Source organism: Dendroctonus ponderosae, unplaced genomic scaffold, assembly GCF_020466585.1.
Source record: "Dendroctonus ponderosae isolate FM_Combo_2020 unplaced genomic scaffold, Dpon_F_20191213v2 Dpon_F_20191213_11, whole genome shotgun sequence".
In the NCBI taxonomy this organism is placed as follows: Eukaryota; Metazoa; Arthropoda; class Insecta; order Coleoptera; family Curculionidae; genus Dendroctonus; species Dendroctonus ponderosae.
Genome location: NW_026017213.1, coordinates 560846 through 577341, shown reverse-complemented (window position 1 = coordinate 577341; position 16496 = coordinate 560846). Strand labels below are relative to the sequence as shown.

The window sequence follows — 16496 nt, the reverse complement described above, 5'->3', positions numbered from 1 at the left end:
TTACTGCATTTTATGGAGCAGAGGATGAGGCATAAGCTTTAGACGTTTCGATTGTCCATTATTTTTGGGAAATTATTGAGAAATATTCAATTTGGATCTATTTCAAAATGGTCATTTACTGTGTGCCAACTTTCCTTCCGAAATTAATTTCTTAAAAACCCATCAAGCCAGGATCGATTAGATTGCTGCATTGGATAGAGCAGAGAACAATACAGAAAGCCTCAGCGTCTAGATTTTACATCATGATATGCAATTTTTGGGAAGTTTTCTGGTTTGCCTCGCAAAATCGCCTTGAAAAAAAAACATACTTTGCAGCCACTGTTCGTATAAAACTAATTTTTTGAAAACTGGTAGAACAGGGATCGATTTCGTTACTGCATTTTATGGAGCAGAGGATGAGGCATACGCTTTAGACGTTTCGAATGCCCATTATTTTTGGGAAATTATTGAGAAATATTCAATTTGGATCTATTTCAAAATGGTCATTTACTGTGTGCCAACTTTTCTTCCGAAATTAATTTCTTAAAAATCCATCAAGCCAAGATCGATTAGATTGCTGCATTGGATAGAGCAGAGAACCCTTAATAAATGTCGGACCAGTTGAATTAGAGCATGTGGATTGCGAAATTTTTTACTGTAAATTTGCCTGACTATTTTGTAGTAGTTCCGGTTTTGCACCATCATCATGGTATTTTGCAACTTTTCTCAATTTCAAAGGCAATTCTTTGTCACCGCAAAAAAAATTTTGGGAAATTTGGAAATTAGTTATCTGGAAATAATCCATTTTGTGCCCACTTTCTCCAGCAATTAATATCACGAAAACGAATAAAGGCAGGATCAATCGGATTACTGCGTTTTAAAGAGCAAACGACGGTACATAAGACCTAAACGTTATGATTTTTTACCATCTTCAGGCTATTTTTGAGAAATTTTCAAATTTATTGCTTCTCGAAAAAAATTGACTTGATGCAAACTTTCTTGAAGAACTTAATTGCTTGAAAACAAATGGCGCAAAAAAAATGTCTGGGTCGAATCACAATGTTCCTTGGCAAACATGGTGTTCCGTTTGAAAAAGCATAGAAAAATGTAATAACTTAACTCAACTAAACTACGCAAAACAATGTATATTTACCGGCTACTTTGATGTTGTCTTTGCCGCTCTTCTCGTTGGCCTGCCTATGCAGCTTGGACAAGATTGGGGACGGCGCGGTTAGAAAGTCTCTCAGGTAGTATATGGAAGTGGAAGCAATATTGGGAAACTTTTGGGCCAGCTTTCCCAGGCCTTCAAGGCACACCATCAGAAGGGGCATATGAGCTAGAACCAGTCGATAGCCGTGACTGGAGTTGATTTTCTCCGAGAGTCTGCCGCAGAGACTATCTGCACCTAGAGAAAAAGAGAACAACATGAGAACAATATGAGAGCCACACGAGAACAATATTGCTGTTAGTGAAAAATCGAAATTTCAAGTTGCACAGTTATCAAAATTGAAGATGCAAAACTCGGCCAAGGGCGGTGTGAACGAAAGAACAACAGCAAAGCCACACCAAATCCACACAAAATATCATCACCTAGTACAGTGGTTAAAAATTGCACCAAAGTTGAAAAGTTATATTCCAAGTCCACTGCAAGAGATAGAAATTACAGAAAGCTAAAGAAAATTAAGTAACTTCAGTGCTATTTAACATAATTATTTGATTAAGTGCTGGGTAAAAAGTGAATTTACCAGTTTCATCTCCAATAGCCCAAACCAGTAAATCCACACATGCAGCATTGGCCATTACGTTGACCTTAAATTTGTTGACCAGTGCAAAGTTGTTCTCCCGATCTTCCTTCTCGCTGGCATCGTGATGTCGACTTTGAAGCTCAGTCTGGCCATTCAAGTATAAACCTGCAACACAACAAAAAATTGCCCACTTCCTGTGCTTCAACGTCCTCTCATACCTTTAACAAACTCTTGGACGTCTTTGGTGAACGGCACTGGTAAACTGTTCTCAGGCTGCAACAACTCCCGCATCAACGTAACCATCACCAAGTTGATGGTTTCCGAAAACGTTTTGTAAGGGAAAATCTGGATTTTCCCAGTCGCATGGATTTCCAGCGACTGTTCATCGATCAGCGTTAGAATCTCTTTGGTCAGCAGTTTCTTGCTCAGTGTCAAGATGGTGATCAGGTGGTTCTGCGTGAAAACTATGTTGCGTTTTTTGTCGCCGGCGTCGCTGATTCTTAGATGAGGAAACTGATTGAAGCTGGAACCGAATTTTGCGAAAAAGTACGTCGTTGGGTCGAAAGTGTTGACGCGCTGCTTAATTGCTGATCCCCTCTTCAGACTGTCTGCGCTGTAAGCTATGTCAGTCGTATCATATCCCTAAAAACCAATCATCCTTACAGGGTGTAATTTTTTCTTGCAGCTAAAGGCCGATGTAATAGATTTTTAAAAATATCGCTGGATTTATGCGTGGTGCGAACCCTGTAAGCAACACGATTTCTCCTTTAGAAATAAATGGCTCCCACACCCAACCAAAAGTATTACAAAAGGTTTACAATAAAAGGACACTCCTAGAACCTGAAGACAAACAGGCAAATAATAAATAAGTCTGATTCTATACTCTTAGATTTATTGGTTACTAAATCGGAGCGATTGGTTGTTGGACAACACGGATTTTTCAAAATTTCGTCAAAAAAAACCCGAAAGATAAAATCGCCTGCTTTAAGTGAGGAAAAACTCACTTTAATAGAAAATTGATGGGATTTTCCAGAATTTTTTCAGATATTAAATCAAAGCGATTAGTTGTTTGACGACACGGATTTTTCAAAAATAGCCTAAGAAAATACCAAAATTTTCCCAATTTTATAGTTGGCCCATAATATAACTCGAAAGACAAAGTCCACGGCTTTACGTGAGGAAAAACCAGCTTTAATTGGAAATTTCTGACAGTTTCCAGTATTTTTCCAGTTACAAAGGCGAGGCAATGGGCAGTTGGTAAACACAAATTTTCCAAAAATTTGACAAGAAAAGCAAAAACTCCCACAATCCGGCTCATAATATCGCTCGAAAAAAAAAAATTGCTGCTTTAAGTGTGGAAAACTCATTTTAATAGGATTTTTCTGGGAGTTTCAGGATTTTTTGAGTTACGAAAGTATGGTGATTGGCCGTTGGTCAAGGCAAAAGGAAAAACCCCCAGCACTGTCCATAATATCCCCCGAAACAGAAAGTGCGAAGCTTTAAGTCAGGAAAAACTGACTTTTATAGGCAAGTTTCCAGGATTCTCAGTTACTAGGGCGAGTCGGTGGTCGATGGGAAACACGAGTTTTTAAAAAAATCGTCAATCGCATCACTCGAAAGTGACAATCCGCTGCTTTAAGTGAGGAAAAACTGCCTTTAAAGAAATTTCTGAGAGTTTCCAGGATTTTTTCAGTTACTAAGGCAAAGCGATTGGCTGTTGAAAAATACTAATTTTTCAAAAATTTTACAAGAAAAACCCAAACATTTCACAATCCAGCTCATAATATTGGTATAAAGAGAAAATGCGCTGCTTTAAGTGTAGGAAAAACGCACTTCAATGTGAGATTTCTGGGTGTCCAGGATTTTGTTGGATACTAAATCGACGCGATTGGTCGTTGGACAACACTTGGTGTTGGTCGTTGGACGCTGGTCCCAAAAAAATATATTTTTGCAGCGATAACTTTTCTGCAATTGAACTAACATTCTGAATTGCATTAAATCTGAATCTGAATTGCACTAAATAACGCTTCAAGCAGAAATCAGGTCGCTCTGAGTAGTCAGAATGTATCTAGTTCCAAAATTAATCGAAATTTGTCCGTGTAATATTTATTTTGTTGAGCAGTTTAGTTTCAGGTTTTCAAAAATACCGTGTATTGTTTAATAAGTGTTAACGTTATTCTAAGATAAAAAGTCAAGCGTCCGCAAGGCATTACTTATCGCACTACAAGGTGTTAAAAGATTAGTTTTAAATACTGTTTTTCGAAGTAATCATACCGATATTTGGACGAAAGCTGGAAACGTTAATCTTGGTTTAGCTGTTACCTCTAGAGGGCGCTATCTCTAGGGTCTTTTTCTCCCACTACGTAATATTTGTTAGCAAACATGTCAACAGCGCGCCGTGTTTGTGGTTAGTTTTTCAGTGTTGCTCTTCAAAATTTCATGTGAATAATGATTTACGAAAATTACTGTCGAAGACTTTTATCAGTCAAATATCCAACATGACGCACAAAATCACTGTGTTGTTAATTACAAACAAATTGATTCTTCTGAGAAAGCAAAAGTTGTTCAAAAAAGTGAACAATCTAGACTTTTTCTGAGCCTTGAACTCAGTATCAACTAATAATATTTTTATAATGTAGATGACTTAAAATGATCTGGAAACCCCGGTAGTTTCTTAAAAATACTTGGCTGTTAATCTTTCTTTCCCAAAATCAGCCACTTATTGATTAACTGCAGGATCTAGAAAAATCCAACGCGTCTCAAGGTTCAAACCACATTAAAATCCATTTGCAATTTAGCCACTGTTTCTAAGCATTGGCCATAATAAACAATGAAAATTTTGTACTCACTTGTGTGATAGCCAGTATATCAATCGTGGCAGTCAAGTTCCCCGACAAACTTCTCGGAATGATGCTTCTGAAACTGCTAAAACTTTTACTGTACGGAGCTTGAGTGACGGGAGTGCGTCCCAAAGGAGGCTCCGGCTTGGGAAATAATCTACAGATCAGAGGCGGCTCATTGAAAGAAAACCGGCCCATAGCTCTGGAAAGTCCCACCAGAACAGGCAGAGTGGTTTTGCACAGAAACAACTTGGAGCTGCTATTGCAGTTGCTCGGATCCTGCATCTTCAGCACGTTATTAGTCAAAGTGGCCATGCACTCCACTTGGCTGCTGATGATATCCTCTGTGTACTCCTCACATTTTACCGCTATGTCGCTTAACAGAGTGTGAAGACAGAAGCTGAACCTTTCTGCCATCGGTATACCTGAAAAATTACATGTTTTGAGCAAATCAGTTCAAGGGAGATTGTTCCGTGGCTTACGGTCAGTGGCGTGGTATTTCAGCTCGTCGGTCCATGTCGCTTTTTCCAGACTCTTTGCCAAGTGCAGTAAGTATTTGATAATTTTTTCCTTATGCTGCATTTGGGATTCCAACAGGTAAATTCCGAGCGCAAGCGCAGCGTCCTGTTGACGGCAACTTATGCAAATGCTACCGCTCGGAGACTCGGTGGGGCACATTTCGTATAGCATTTTGAGCTGAAACCAAAACTAAATTTGCAAAAAAATGTATGTACCGGGTGAGCCAAATTGGACACTGTTAAATGGAAACTCCTATTTCTGGAATTTTTCAGACTTTCTACTAATCCATTTCCAGATCACTTTTTCACGTAGTATCCAATAACGTAAGTTTCATTTGCGGTAAAAAATACATGTTTTTAAATAGGACACTCTGTATATGTTTTCATATTTAACTTGCACCTGGAATTATATTTCCAAAAATATAGCACATTTCATGGTTAGCTTAAGCATTTAATGAAATATAGGGGTCTAATTATAATTTTTTTCCAGTCTAGACTGCAGGGGCCCGCTTTGAACTAGTAGCTTCTGGATGACGCGGCGAATGCCATTGTCAATAATGGCAGTTGTCAAAGTTTGTATTGATGTTGCTGCTGTTTTGATTGAAACTGCAGTTTTTATTGATGTTATTTAGATCCTGCTTATTTCTGAGCTTTAGGGGAATTTTCGAAATTAATCTGAAATGAAATATGAGAATTATGAAGCGGGATTTCATAGTTTGCTTCATACAAATTGGGGATATTAGAGAGGCAGCGAGCAACTTGTGCCAGGAACGGCATCCAGAAAAAGACAGGCATTCAGGGACATTTTCACAAGATTGCAATTTAATCCAAACAAATTATGGTCAATTTGAAATGAAAATACCAGAAAAGAGTTAGAAGAAAAAACATAGAAACCGTTCAAAATAGTCCGAAAACATCAACCCGAAATCCAAACGTTAAAAGAACTTTTTCACTTTTTCAGTCCAACTTTATTCAGAACTTAATTGTTACAATGTACGATATCCAACAGTCTTAAAGTATAAATAAAATCCTAGCTATTTACACGCATTAAAATTAACTACTAATAGATAGAGAAACAATCGAGAGTGCGCATCGCAACTGGTTCAAACAGTTCTGCACGATCTCACGGAAAGGACTTATGCCTCTCGGCAGTCCACCCAGCCGAAGCCATAGAGCCATTTATGCACCTATCCCAGCCAAACCACCATTCCCCGCAATTGGGAATCGGGGATCGGTGAGATTCTGGCAACTCTTAACCCATATCTGAACCTATATGACACCTTAACCTATATCTTAACCTATATAACCTATTTCTTAAAAAGTGCGCTACTCATCACCCCATTTTAATTACAAAGAGCAACGTTGGTGTCCGTCAAGTGTCCGACACACGCACAGATCACTAACCTAACTACAAATGAGCTTATCCTACCTAGCGCTTTAACATTAGAACGCCTCGTGGTGCTGTCGAAAAGCGACCCCCGGCAGTCACAGAGGAGAGGCAGGGCTACGACCGAATCGCCCCTCTACCGGCACCCAGAGTCGCAGATTCCTCCCGTCCATCTAGTTGATGACTTCAGCATACTCTACAAACATACTAACCATACTCCCATCTCTCCTCCCATCCATGCCTCTCAAGCGCCAGCAGGAATTCTCCGGAACTAAACTCTCATGCACAGCGTTCCTGACTGGTTTCATACACACCGTCCTGGCGTGCCCAGCCGTCCAGCACCCAGACCACATTCACACCCACCAAAGCCCCTTATTGTAAACCCGTGTAAGTAAGCACGGAAGTTTCCGTGCCCAGTTGCAAGCTGCAGCGCCTTTTTATTCAAACCCAGCGTACCCTTTCCCACTTTGTCACACACCTCATATAATTCTCTCCTCTTCTTACTACTGGACCAGAGCCTCTGCTACTCGTCCATGACCCAGGATCGCATCCGACTTCTGACCTGCCCTTTGGTTATTTGTGCCGGGACCTCCACCACGGGTGTACCCCAGAGCGCACAGCTGGCTACCTCATCCACGTCGACTGCACCAACAGAGCCCATACGAGCTTCCCACTGCACTGTGACCCCCATACCACCATTCCTCATCGCATAAAACTCCCTCTGTACCCCAACAGCTCCACAGACAGTGATTCATAATCATTAATTGCAAGTAGGTCATCCCTAAAGTCCGTCCACACTACCGCACAATACAAAGAGACCTCAAATTCATCAGGGCCTTTCCAATTGCTGCGATCTTTATGCCATTCACACTCTTACCACCACATCAACCCATTTATCAGTAACCTTCTCACACTCGCTGCTACATACACACCACACACCAATAGCCCCTTTCTCACCCGCAACTGCCGCATCACACGACTCATTCCAAACGGTATTCTCCCCCTGAATCGTCTCTCCTCCTGCAGCATTTTGCAGCCGCTTGTGCGGAGGGACCCGCTCCGACTATCACTCCACTATAAAATCTATGCCTGCCCAAACATTCCAGCCACACTGGGGGGGACCCGTACACGACCTGCAGCGCCTCCCTGGACTTTGGCACTCTTCACCACTCCTCATAATTCCTCGAATCTTCCCACACCCTGTACCCACTCTCACTCTCACACACTTGGCATGTTCCAGGAAGAGAGCAACTTGGCGTCAAGCACAACTTCAAGATACATCACCGTCGTGGATGGGACTACCCTAAGCTCCCCAGTGTTAAGCACAGGAGGCCGGATGTTGCCATTCGCAGGCAGGAACAGCGCCTCCATCTTTCCAGCGCTATACTCCACGGCCGCGCCGCCAGCCCATGTTTTCTGTTCCTCCCAGACCAGGCGAAACATTCTTTCAATCTGCTTTGGTGACTCGGCCCCAAGCAGCCCCACCTGATCATCCGCATAAGCCTGGGACGTCAGCATCCGCACTCTTGCATTTATACCTGTCACGTCTCTTCCATCCTTCTCCACACACATTCTCTCTATCCTATCGTCTGACCGGAGCCATCCCTCCATGACCGTGAGCCATAGAGTAGGGCCTAGACTCGATCCCTGCGGACAGCCTTTCCCAATCTTACACCACAACCGGAGACCACGCCATGTTGAAGGCGTTGCTGATCTCCAGCAACACCAACAACTGATGTTTGCCCGGTTTTCTACCCTCTTTAATTTCCTCTACTAATCTCGCTACTGCATCCACAGTGCCAACTCCCTTCCTGAAACCGAACTAGATCCTTCCATAGAGTGGCATGAAGCTTATGGGCCGAACACCATCGGAGCCCTTCAGTAGCCAGACAATCCTGGCGCACTTCCAGACAAGTGGAAAGTACGTCAATCTCAGACACTCCTCATACATGTTTTTCACATCCTTCTCTCTCACCCGACACACAAACTTTATCCTCCCCACCGCATCACTAACCTCGTCTCCCAATTTATCACACCCATCCATCTTCCGCTCCCAATATTCATCCAAACCTTCCAGCAAATTCCTCTCACTCACACTCAGCTCTGGATGGTACTTCCTCACCAACGAATCCCTCTCCTGGCCATCCAGCAGCTGCCCATTATCATCGACTATAGGAGTTTGCTTTGCGGCTCTCTTCCTTTTCATGACCTTCCACACTTTGTCTACGGGTTAAAGTCGCACACACTCTCAATATCTCTTTCAACCCACTCCCTCCTTTCTTCCTTGATCAGTTGCTTGAAGAAGCGCCTCTCCGTCCTGTACGCATTGAGTCGCTCGAGCTGGATGTCCTCCGAAAAAGAAATCCTTGCTCTCTGCCATCCTTCTCGAGGTCTTCTGACCCTCCTTCTTCGCATCTGCAGCTCTCTGTCCCACCATTCATTCGTGCTATCCTCCAGTACTGTCACCCTCCTGATACACCTCTTACTAGGGATGGTCGGTATTTAACGTAACCGCTAAAATAACAGTGTTCCAAACGTGTAACCTGAAACCGTAGTTACAGCTAGCCGATTTAACCGTTTTTTTTGGAACCGTCTCATAAAACTGAAACAGCGGTGCGCACTTCGGACATCGTCGAGCGATCTATCCAGCTGCAGCCGTTTGCCAATTTAAACCGTTGTTTTTGGAACAGTCTCATAAAACCAAAACTGTTGTGCGCACTTCGCACCAGCTGCAGTCGTTTGCCGAATAAAAGGTTTTTTTTGGAACCGTCTCATCAACCTGAAAAAGTGGTTCGCGTCAGCACGCGTCGAGCGCTCTCGCTCTATCCAATTGCAGCAGTTTCAGTAACCATTTGTCAACGGAAAATATGTTGTCTGTAACTGACAGATGTCAGCATTAGAGGTGTGCTAAACGGTTTTTTTCTGGTTACAACAGGTTACAACGTTTCAGTTTCACCTTGGTAATAGGTTTCAAAATGCGGTACCAAAAGGAACATGTTACTTTTAAAATTTTTCATTAAAAATGCAGAATGATGATGACAGTAGAAATAGTGATGATATACAGTGTGTCGCACTTAAGATGGAAACACCCCTGTATTTTATTTATTTTTGGAAACAGGGTTTTTAGTTTCGGTACAGAGGTAGAACGTCATGAGCTTAATTGGTTAGGGTACCCATTTCTAACTTCAGATGAAAACCCAGCCTCCTACGACTTTGCGAATAGGGGCAATTTGCTATATTTTGCAATGCGTTAGAGATATCCGAAAAAGTTAATAGAAAAAGTTGTTCAGAATGTTATTTTAACGGTAAATACCGAGATTCAAGTTCGTGCGAGTTCTGTTAAATTAAATGTAAGTAAAGACAAAATTAGAAGATGCACACGTTGAGAGAAGGTGATGACTTGAAACGCTTAGAATATTGCTTGTGGGCCCAAGGAACTTGGGTACCCTAACCAATTAAGCTCATGACGTTCTACCTCTGTACCGAAACTAAAAACCCTGTTTCCAAAAATAAATAAAATACAGGGGTGTTTCCATCTTAAGTGCGACACACTGTATATCATCATCAAGTAACATGTTCCTTTTGGAACCTCATTTTGAAACCTATTGCCAAGGTGAAACTGAAACGTCATAACCCGTTACCAGTTAAAAATAACCAGTCAATGTCAGTTACCTTTTGAAAATAATGCATAATCATGCCCATGCTTAAATTATACAAACAAATATTATTTGAGGAGAATGTGATGAATTTCATGTGCAGAACAGTGACACATTTTCCACTGGATATCCACAAAAATAGAAGCTTTCACGCTGTGCTGTTAAACAAATTGCGGAAAATTTCAAGAGTTTTGAATACGTCTAAATAACAGTGCATCTTTAGTTTATAAAGGCAACCAGAACAATTACAGACCCCTAGATTTAATGAGAACTGGTTTTTGTTCTTGACATAATAATAATTAATAATACCTAAACGGTTCTTGATATAACTTTATCACATTATCCATAAATAATAAATACTTTTAAATAATCTTGGTTTGTATAATTTACTCGTCCAGGCAAGATTATTAATTATTTTCAAAAGTTAACTGACAGCTGTCAGCATTTCTTTGGCATTTTATTCTATTAAAAATGGCCACTTTCGTCATGGTAACTAATAGTAACAGGATTTAAAATTAGATGCGGCAAAAAAGCCATATGAAAACATTAAATTGACCATATTTTGAAAACTAAACAATTTTGGAATAGACAACTTTACACAAACCCTTATTTTTAATACTGAATAAGACAAAATTATTAAAAATGGGGTTTCCAATTTTCCGCTGTTCTCAACGTCATTTCGAAACTTATTTTTTAACAGTTTGTATTAATAGTTATCAAAATTTTGTCGAAATTCCATTAAAGTAAGTCCTTTTCAACAGTATACGCGACTCAAATTAAGTAGAACATATTCCCTTATAAGAAAAACGAATAATTATTCATGTGGCTGCAACTGTCATTTTTTACATAAAATTTCAAATATATCAAAAACGGTTAGACTTAGGTATAGGATATTATAGATGAAATATATTTAGAATTTGGAGTAGAATTTAAAAATGTAATAATTTATAGGGTGTTCCATTTAAAATAAGCACGTTGATACTTACTTCCGGTATAACCAGAAGTTTGGTCATCTTGACATCATTTTACACCGTTTGCCCCCAATGACTTCGGCAGACTGTCCAATTTTGAAATTCCTCCTAATTACAGTTTGCCAGATATCGATCGCGGCGGTTCCTGGTGGGACACCCTGTATAGATAGTACAATCCGTTTGTATAATGCATTGGTGGGACCACACCTCGAGTATGCATCAGTTATATCGGCTCCTCAAGCTAAATCAAATATTAATTTAATTGAAAAAGCACAAAAAAGTTTGGCACAAAAGGTACTTGTATCTTAAAAGATACAATATATATCCTTATCTTCTGCCAGCAACGCACTTGCTTATGACCTTTAATATGCAGTCGATAGAACAAAGAAGAGCCATTTAGGATTAGTGTCTAGTACAGGGGTCGGCAACCTGTTTGTCCTTAAGGGCGCAATACTAAATTTGAAAATCACCGAGGGCGCATATTTTACAGATAATCAACAGGTATAGATAGGCAAAAACAGATTTTTTATAACTTTATTTTGTTGATGTCATATAGAGGGTGATTCAAAATTGGCGTCATTCCTTTTAAGGGGTGATAGAGGCTCACTTGGAGAGTACGAGAAAAATATTGAAATTTTTTTTTCGAAAATTTCTAGTAGGTATTGGCAGTTGAAGATCGAAAATTTCAACTTTGTTATTAAGCATTATTTTGAAATTGTTCCATGTTTAATTGGTAGCATATTGGAATACCTAAGCATTCGAAAAGAAAAATTACGATCTTCGCTTCAAATTACGAAAATTTTTGATATCAAAAAAGTTCTCTTCTACAATTTTTTGATAAAAAGGCACAGCAGCAATGATGTTTGTTGTCATTAACAGATAGTTACAGGTGGATATCCCTTGTCCATCATAACAATAATTTGTCAAACTGTGACTTACTTTGAATTTACTTTCACGAATTTGCGGATCTGCGATTAGTTCAGGGGAAATGCTACAGTAACATAGCAGAAGCTGAAAGAACTCGCGCCAACAAAGGGTGAGGAGAGTGGTTCTAGGAAGATAGTGGACGACAATCGATGTTCGGGTTCCAGGCACAGAGGAACACGTATTGGACATAATCGAATCGGGGTCTTCCAGGGGCACTCAGAGCACAATAACTGACACATTCCCAAGCACCAAATAAATACCGAGGAAGGACACACATGGTACATTCCTACCACGTTTGTACGATACACACAGCACAAGGAGATACAAATGGAGCAGGAGTTAATTAACTGAATACGACAAGCTGCTTGATTAGAGTGGATAATAAGGAGATTACACAGGCACTAGCTTGTTTGGAGTTAATTATTCAAATGTTTGGTGTGGTATGGTTTATTTTTAAACACCAATATTCGAGGTTATGAGAGCAGGTTGACATTTCGTCAACAAATCTTGTTGAATTTACCGTTTATCCTTGTCTATCTTATTGTCAGTCTGTATAATTCCATGGTTACCGAAGTTTAAAATAATTACGAAGCAACAAGTATTTGCGCAATTTTAATTAGGCAGATTACCTTGAAAAACATTGCTGCCGTATTTCTGATATAGTTTTTTGCAAATTTCTCAGTTTTTAATAACAATTAATATCTTTTCCTATTTTTTGTACTCCTATAACAGTGCCAGACAACACCTCCAGAGGAATGACGCCAATTTTGAATCACCCTGTATAATGATAATATAATTAATTCAGGGTGAAACTTGAGTGTCCATATTTTCAGCTAATTTCCTATAATTAGGGATATATTTAGAGTTTCAGGTCCTTAAACAATTAACTAAATGTAAGTCATTAAGCTTTGTTCGGTATTTTGATTTAAAATATTTCATATTTGAGAACAACGATTCGCAATTGTATGTTGTTGCACTATATAAATAAATTTTTAGCGCACATTTTCTCAAAATGGGATACTTATTTTCATCGACTAAGTTCGAAAATATTTTATTATCACTATCCGCTTTTAAAATAATATCACTTCGCAAGTTTATTATTTCTAATTCTAGGTCTTCGATATTATGAAGCTCGAAATACACTGAAACTATGTCAAGGACATCGTCTTCAGTAACATTGAATGGATTCATGAAAAATCTTAGAATGGGTTCTAATGCGGGTTCTTCTATTAGATTATCTACAGGATCCGTCTTTGGAAGCTTACACTAGAAGTATTCGCCAAACAGAAACTACCAGAGTTCTGAAACTTTCAATACAAGGTAATGATGTTGGGGCTAACTCATCTAAAATTTTGTCAAGGCGGTACCACTTCCGGTTATACCGGAATTTTGGGTCTGGGTTTTGGGTCCCCTGAAGAGATTCAAAGAGCTGCAAATGGAGCTGTTACAAGGCGTGTTCAACAATGCCTTGCATCTAACGGACAACATTTGAACATTTATGGTAATTAAAAATTGAAGAAATAATAAATAAGTAATAAAAATTTATAGTAAATTGGTAGTTTATTGAAAATAACTATGAAACTGTTACGTTTAGCCTCATAAACCTTTTTATAAACTTACCTTAATTTTTGTCACTAAATCGATCTGAATAGAAAAAAAATAGGGGTTTCCATTTGAATTTTTTGGGTAATATGCCTTTTTTGACAGTCAAGTTTAATTTTCCCTACCTTCTTCTTTATAAGAGATGCAAAACTCATTTGTTTCACATTGAGACATGGCACCTTTGGCTACAACAAGCTAAAGATATATTCGAATTGATTGACGTAAATACGCGGCCAACGAGTTATTTCCAAGCCTGCACCTGTCAATTTTTTTGAAAAAATGGATATTATTCCACAACGGTTGAAATTTCGTAGCCAGTTCATTTAACAAAATGACCCAAAAATCCGACCGAGAATCCAAAAATGTAATAATATACAGGGTGTTCCATTAAAAATAAGCCAGTAAGTACCTACTTCCGCTATAACCGGAAGTGGTACCGCCTTGAAAATATTTTAGATGAGTTAGCCCCAACATCGTTACCTTGTATTGGAATTTTCAGAACTCTGGTAATTTTGGTTTGGCGAATACTTCTAGTGTAAGCTCCCAAAGGCGGACCCTGTATAATTTCTAATTATGATGTAGCAGTAAAATTTTCTTCGTTAAAATTTAAACTCTCAACAGTATATTTTATATTTGGGAAATGTGTTAATGATTTTTTCAATAGATGGGATTTCAACAACACGCAATTTGAATGCATTTACAGCCCTAATCATGTCAGCGATATGCTGAGTTTTCCCTTGTATTTCTAAATTTAATTCATTCAACTTTGCCGTTATATCTGTCAGAAATCGGAGGTAGATAAAAAATCCTTATTTTCTAATTGCTCGTAAAATTCGTCTCTTGATGCAATAAATTCCTTTATTTGTGGTGAAAGCATGATAAACCGATCAAGTATTTTAGCTCTGGTCAGCCACCTCACTTCAGTATGTAGAAGATATGTGCACTGAACGTCCTCATCTTCTAGAAGTAATTTAAGCAATCTGTGTTGCATAGCTCCCGATCATATGGAATTAATAATTTTTGTTGCTATCGTAAATATGTGTTGAAAACCGATTGTTTTTGCACATAACATTTCTTGATGTATGAGGCAATGATAACAAATAAATTTCGGGAATAAGGAATCCTGTCTAGGTAAGGCAATACATCCTTTTTTCTTACCAGTCATCGCTGGTGCCCCGTCTGTTGTAATTGACGATAACTTTTGTAGAGGTAATTTAACATCTGTTATATACATTTTAAAAGTAGAAAAGATATCTCCTCTTCTGGTGCTTCCCTTTAATGGCAGAACTTTAAGGAATTCTTCTTTTGCTGTAAAATCAGGAAATACCATCTTCACGCAAATTGCTAATTGTGATATATTTGTCACGTCTGTTGATTCATCCATCTGTAGCGAAAAGAAAATACAAGTTTCCATATCATTTGCTAATTCTGCTTCCAAATTCTCCGCAATTATTTCAATTCTTCTAGTGACTGTTCGTGCTAATAATTGCAACGTGCTTATAGCTGAAACTATTTCCTTTTTATTTTTAAATTCTTCCAAAAGTGAATCAGCAGCTTCTAGCATGGCTTCTTTCACTAATTCTCCATCTGTAAACAGTTTATTCTTAGCTAGCAAATGCGATATTTTATATGACGCGATCGTTGCAGCTTTATGTTGTTGCAGGGGTTTAGTAAAAAAACTTTGCTGGTTAGTTATTGAAGATTTTAAAGAACTAATTTTTTTTTTCTAATTTCAGAGTTAATTTGATAATCAATATCAAAATTGGTATGGACCAGTGTTGGGCAAAAATTCATTTTTATTAAAAAAAATAAAAAATCACTGATTTATTTAAATTAATCAAAAAAATTATGATTTTTTTATTTTTATTAAATCAATTGATAAATCCGCTTAATTAGCTGTTTTAAAGTCATTGCAATTGTTGCCGAGAATATTCAAGCTAAGTTTAACCGATTCAATACTTGTCCGAACGCATTTTCGACGGAAAATTCTTGTCGCAACAGCCCGCGACGCGTTTTCGCACGTTGCCCGGCGTAATCTATAAATGCCGTCGCCTTTCTTCGGTCTTATTCATGTCGTCACAAAATTTCAAGAGAGGCTAATGTTGAAAAGTGTGTAGATTTTTTATGTTTGTGTAATAATAATAAGTCAGTTTGAAAAGAACGCAATGTTTGGAAAAAAAGAAGACAGTATTTGGCAGTTTTACATCACAACCACTTCTTCTAATAAGTCAGGATACAGAGCAACTTGCAAACAGTGTAAGAAAGATTCAAGGCATAGTACAAAGAGTGAAGGCACACCATGCCGTTTGTAAGAGGCAACACCCTCAATCTCCAATTTCGTTAGGCGAACTTCAGCAGGGGAAAAACATCTTTTTGACAAACAAATAGCTAAGGCCATATTTGCCACAAACTCAAGTTTTAGATGTATCGAGAACTCAGAAGTCAAGAAAGTCATTCATCTATTGAAACCTGGATACAGTCCTCCTTCTCGAAAAACGGTCGCATCGAGCCTTTTGGATGAGATTGATACTGAAGAAAAAGAGGCAAGTTTTTCATCTGTTTCGGGGAAAAATGTTAACATGTCGATTGACGGATGGTCAAACATTCACAACGAGCCGGTTATATGCGCAACATTAACAACGGAAGATCGACGAGCGCTTCTCTATGAAACCATTGATACTTCTGGAAAGCCTCATACTTCGACATACCTTACTGATCTGATGAGCGATTTAATTTTCTCGTGTTAAACAAAATTTCAGTATCAAGTGCGATCTTTTGTAACGGTCAATTCCGCTAATATGACCGCAATGAGAAAAACGTTAGAAGAACGGACGAACTCTGAAGTTATAACTTATGGTTGCTCTTCGCATT

At 38.9% G+C, this 16496-nt stretch overlaps 1 protein-coding gene across 1 annotated transcript in view; it reads right to left on the bottom strand.

The window, feature by feature from the left end:
- Window positions 1-16496, bottom strand: part of LOC109533230 (phosphatidylinositol 4-kinase alpha) — a 70346-nt gene that overhangs the window by 50841 nt on the left and 3009 nt on the right. Inside the window, exons 2-7 of the mRNA XM_048662587.1 lie at window positions 5047-5260; window positions 4574-4989; window positions 1943-2366; window positions 1725-1889; window positions 1570-1623; window positions 1133-1384 (exon numbers count right to left, since the gene is read on the bottom strand). Of these exons, the coding sequence (XP_048518544.1) occupies window positions 1133-1384; window positions 1570-1623; window positions 1725-1889; window positions 1943-2366; window positions 4574-4989; window positions 5047-5260 (1525 nt within the window). The remainder of the gene's footprint in view (window positions 1-1132; window positions 1385-1569; window positions 1624-1724; window positions 1890-1942; window positions 2367-4573; window positions 4990-5046; window positions 5261-16496) is intronic.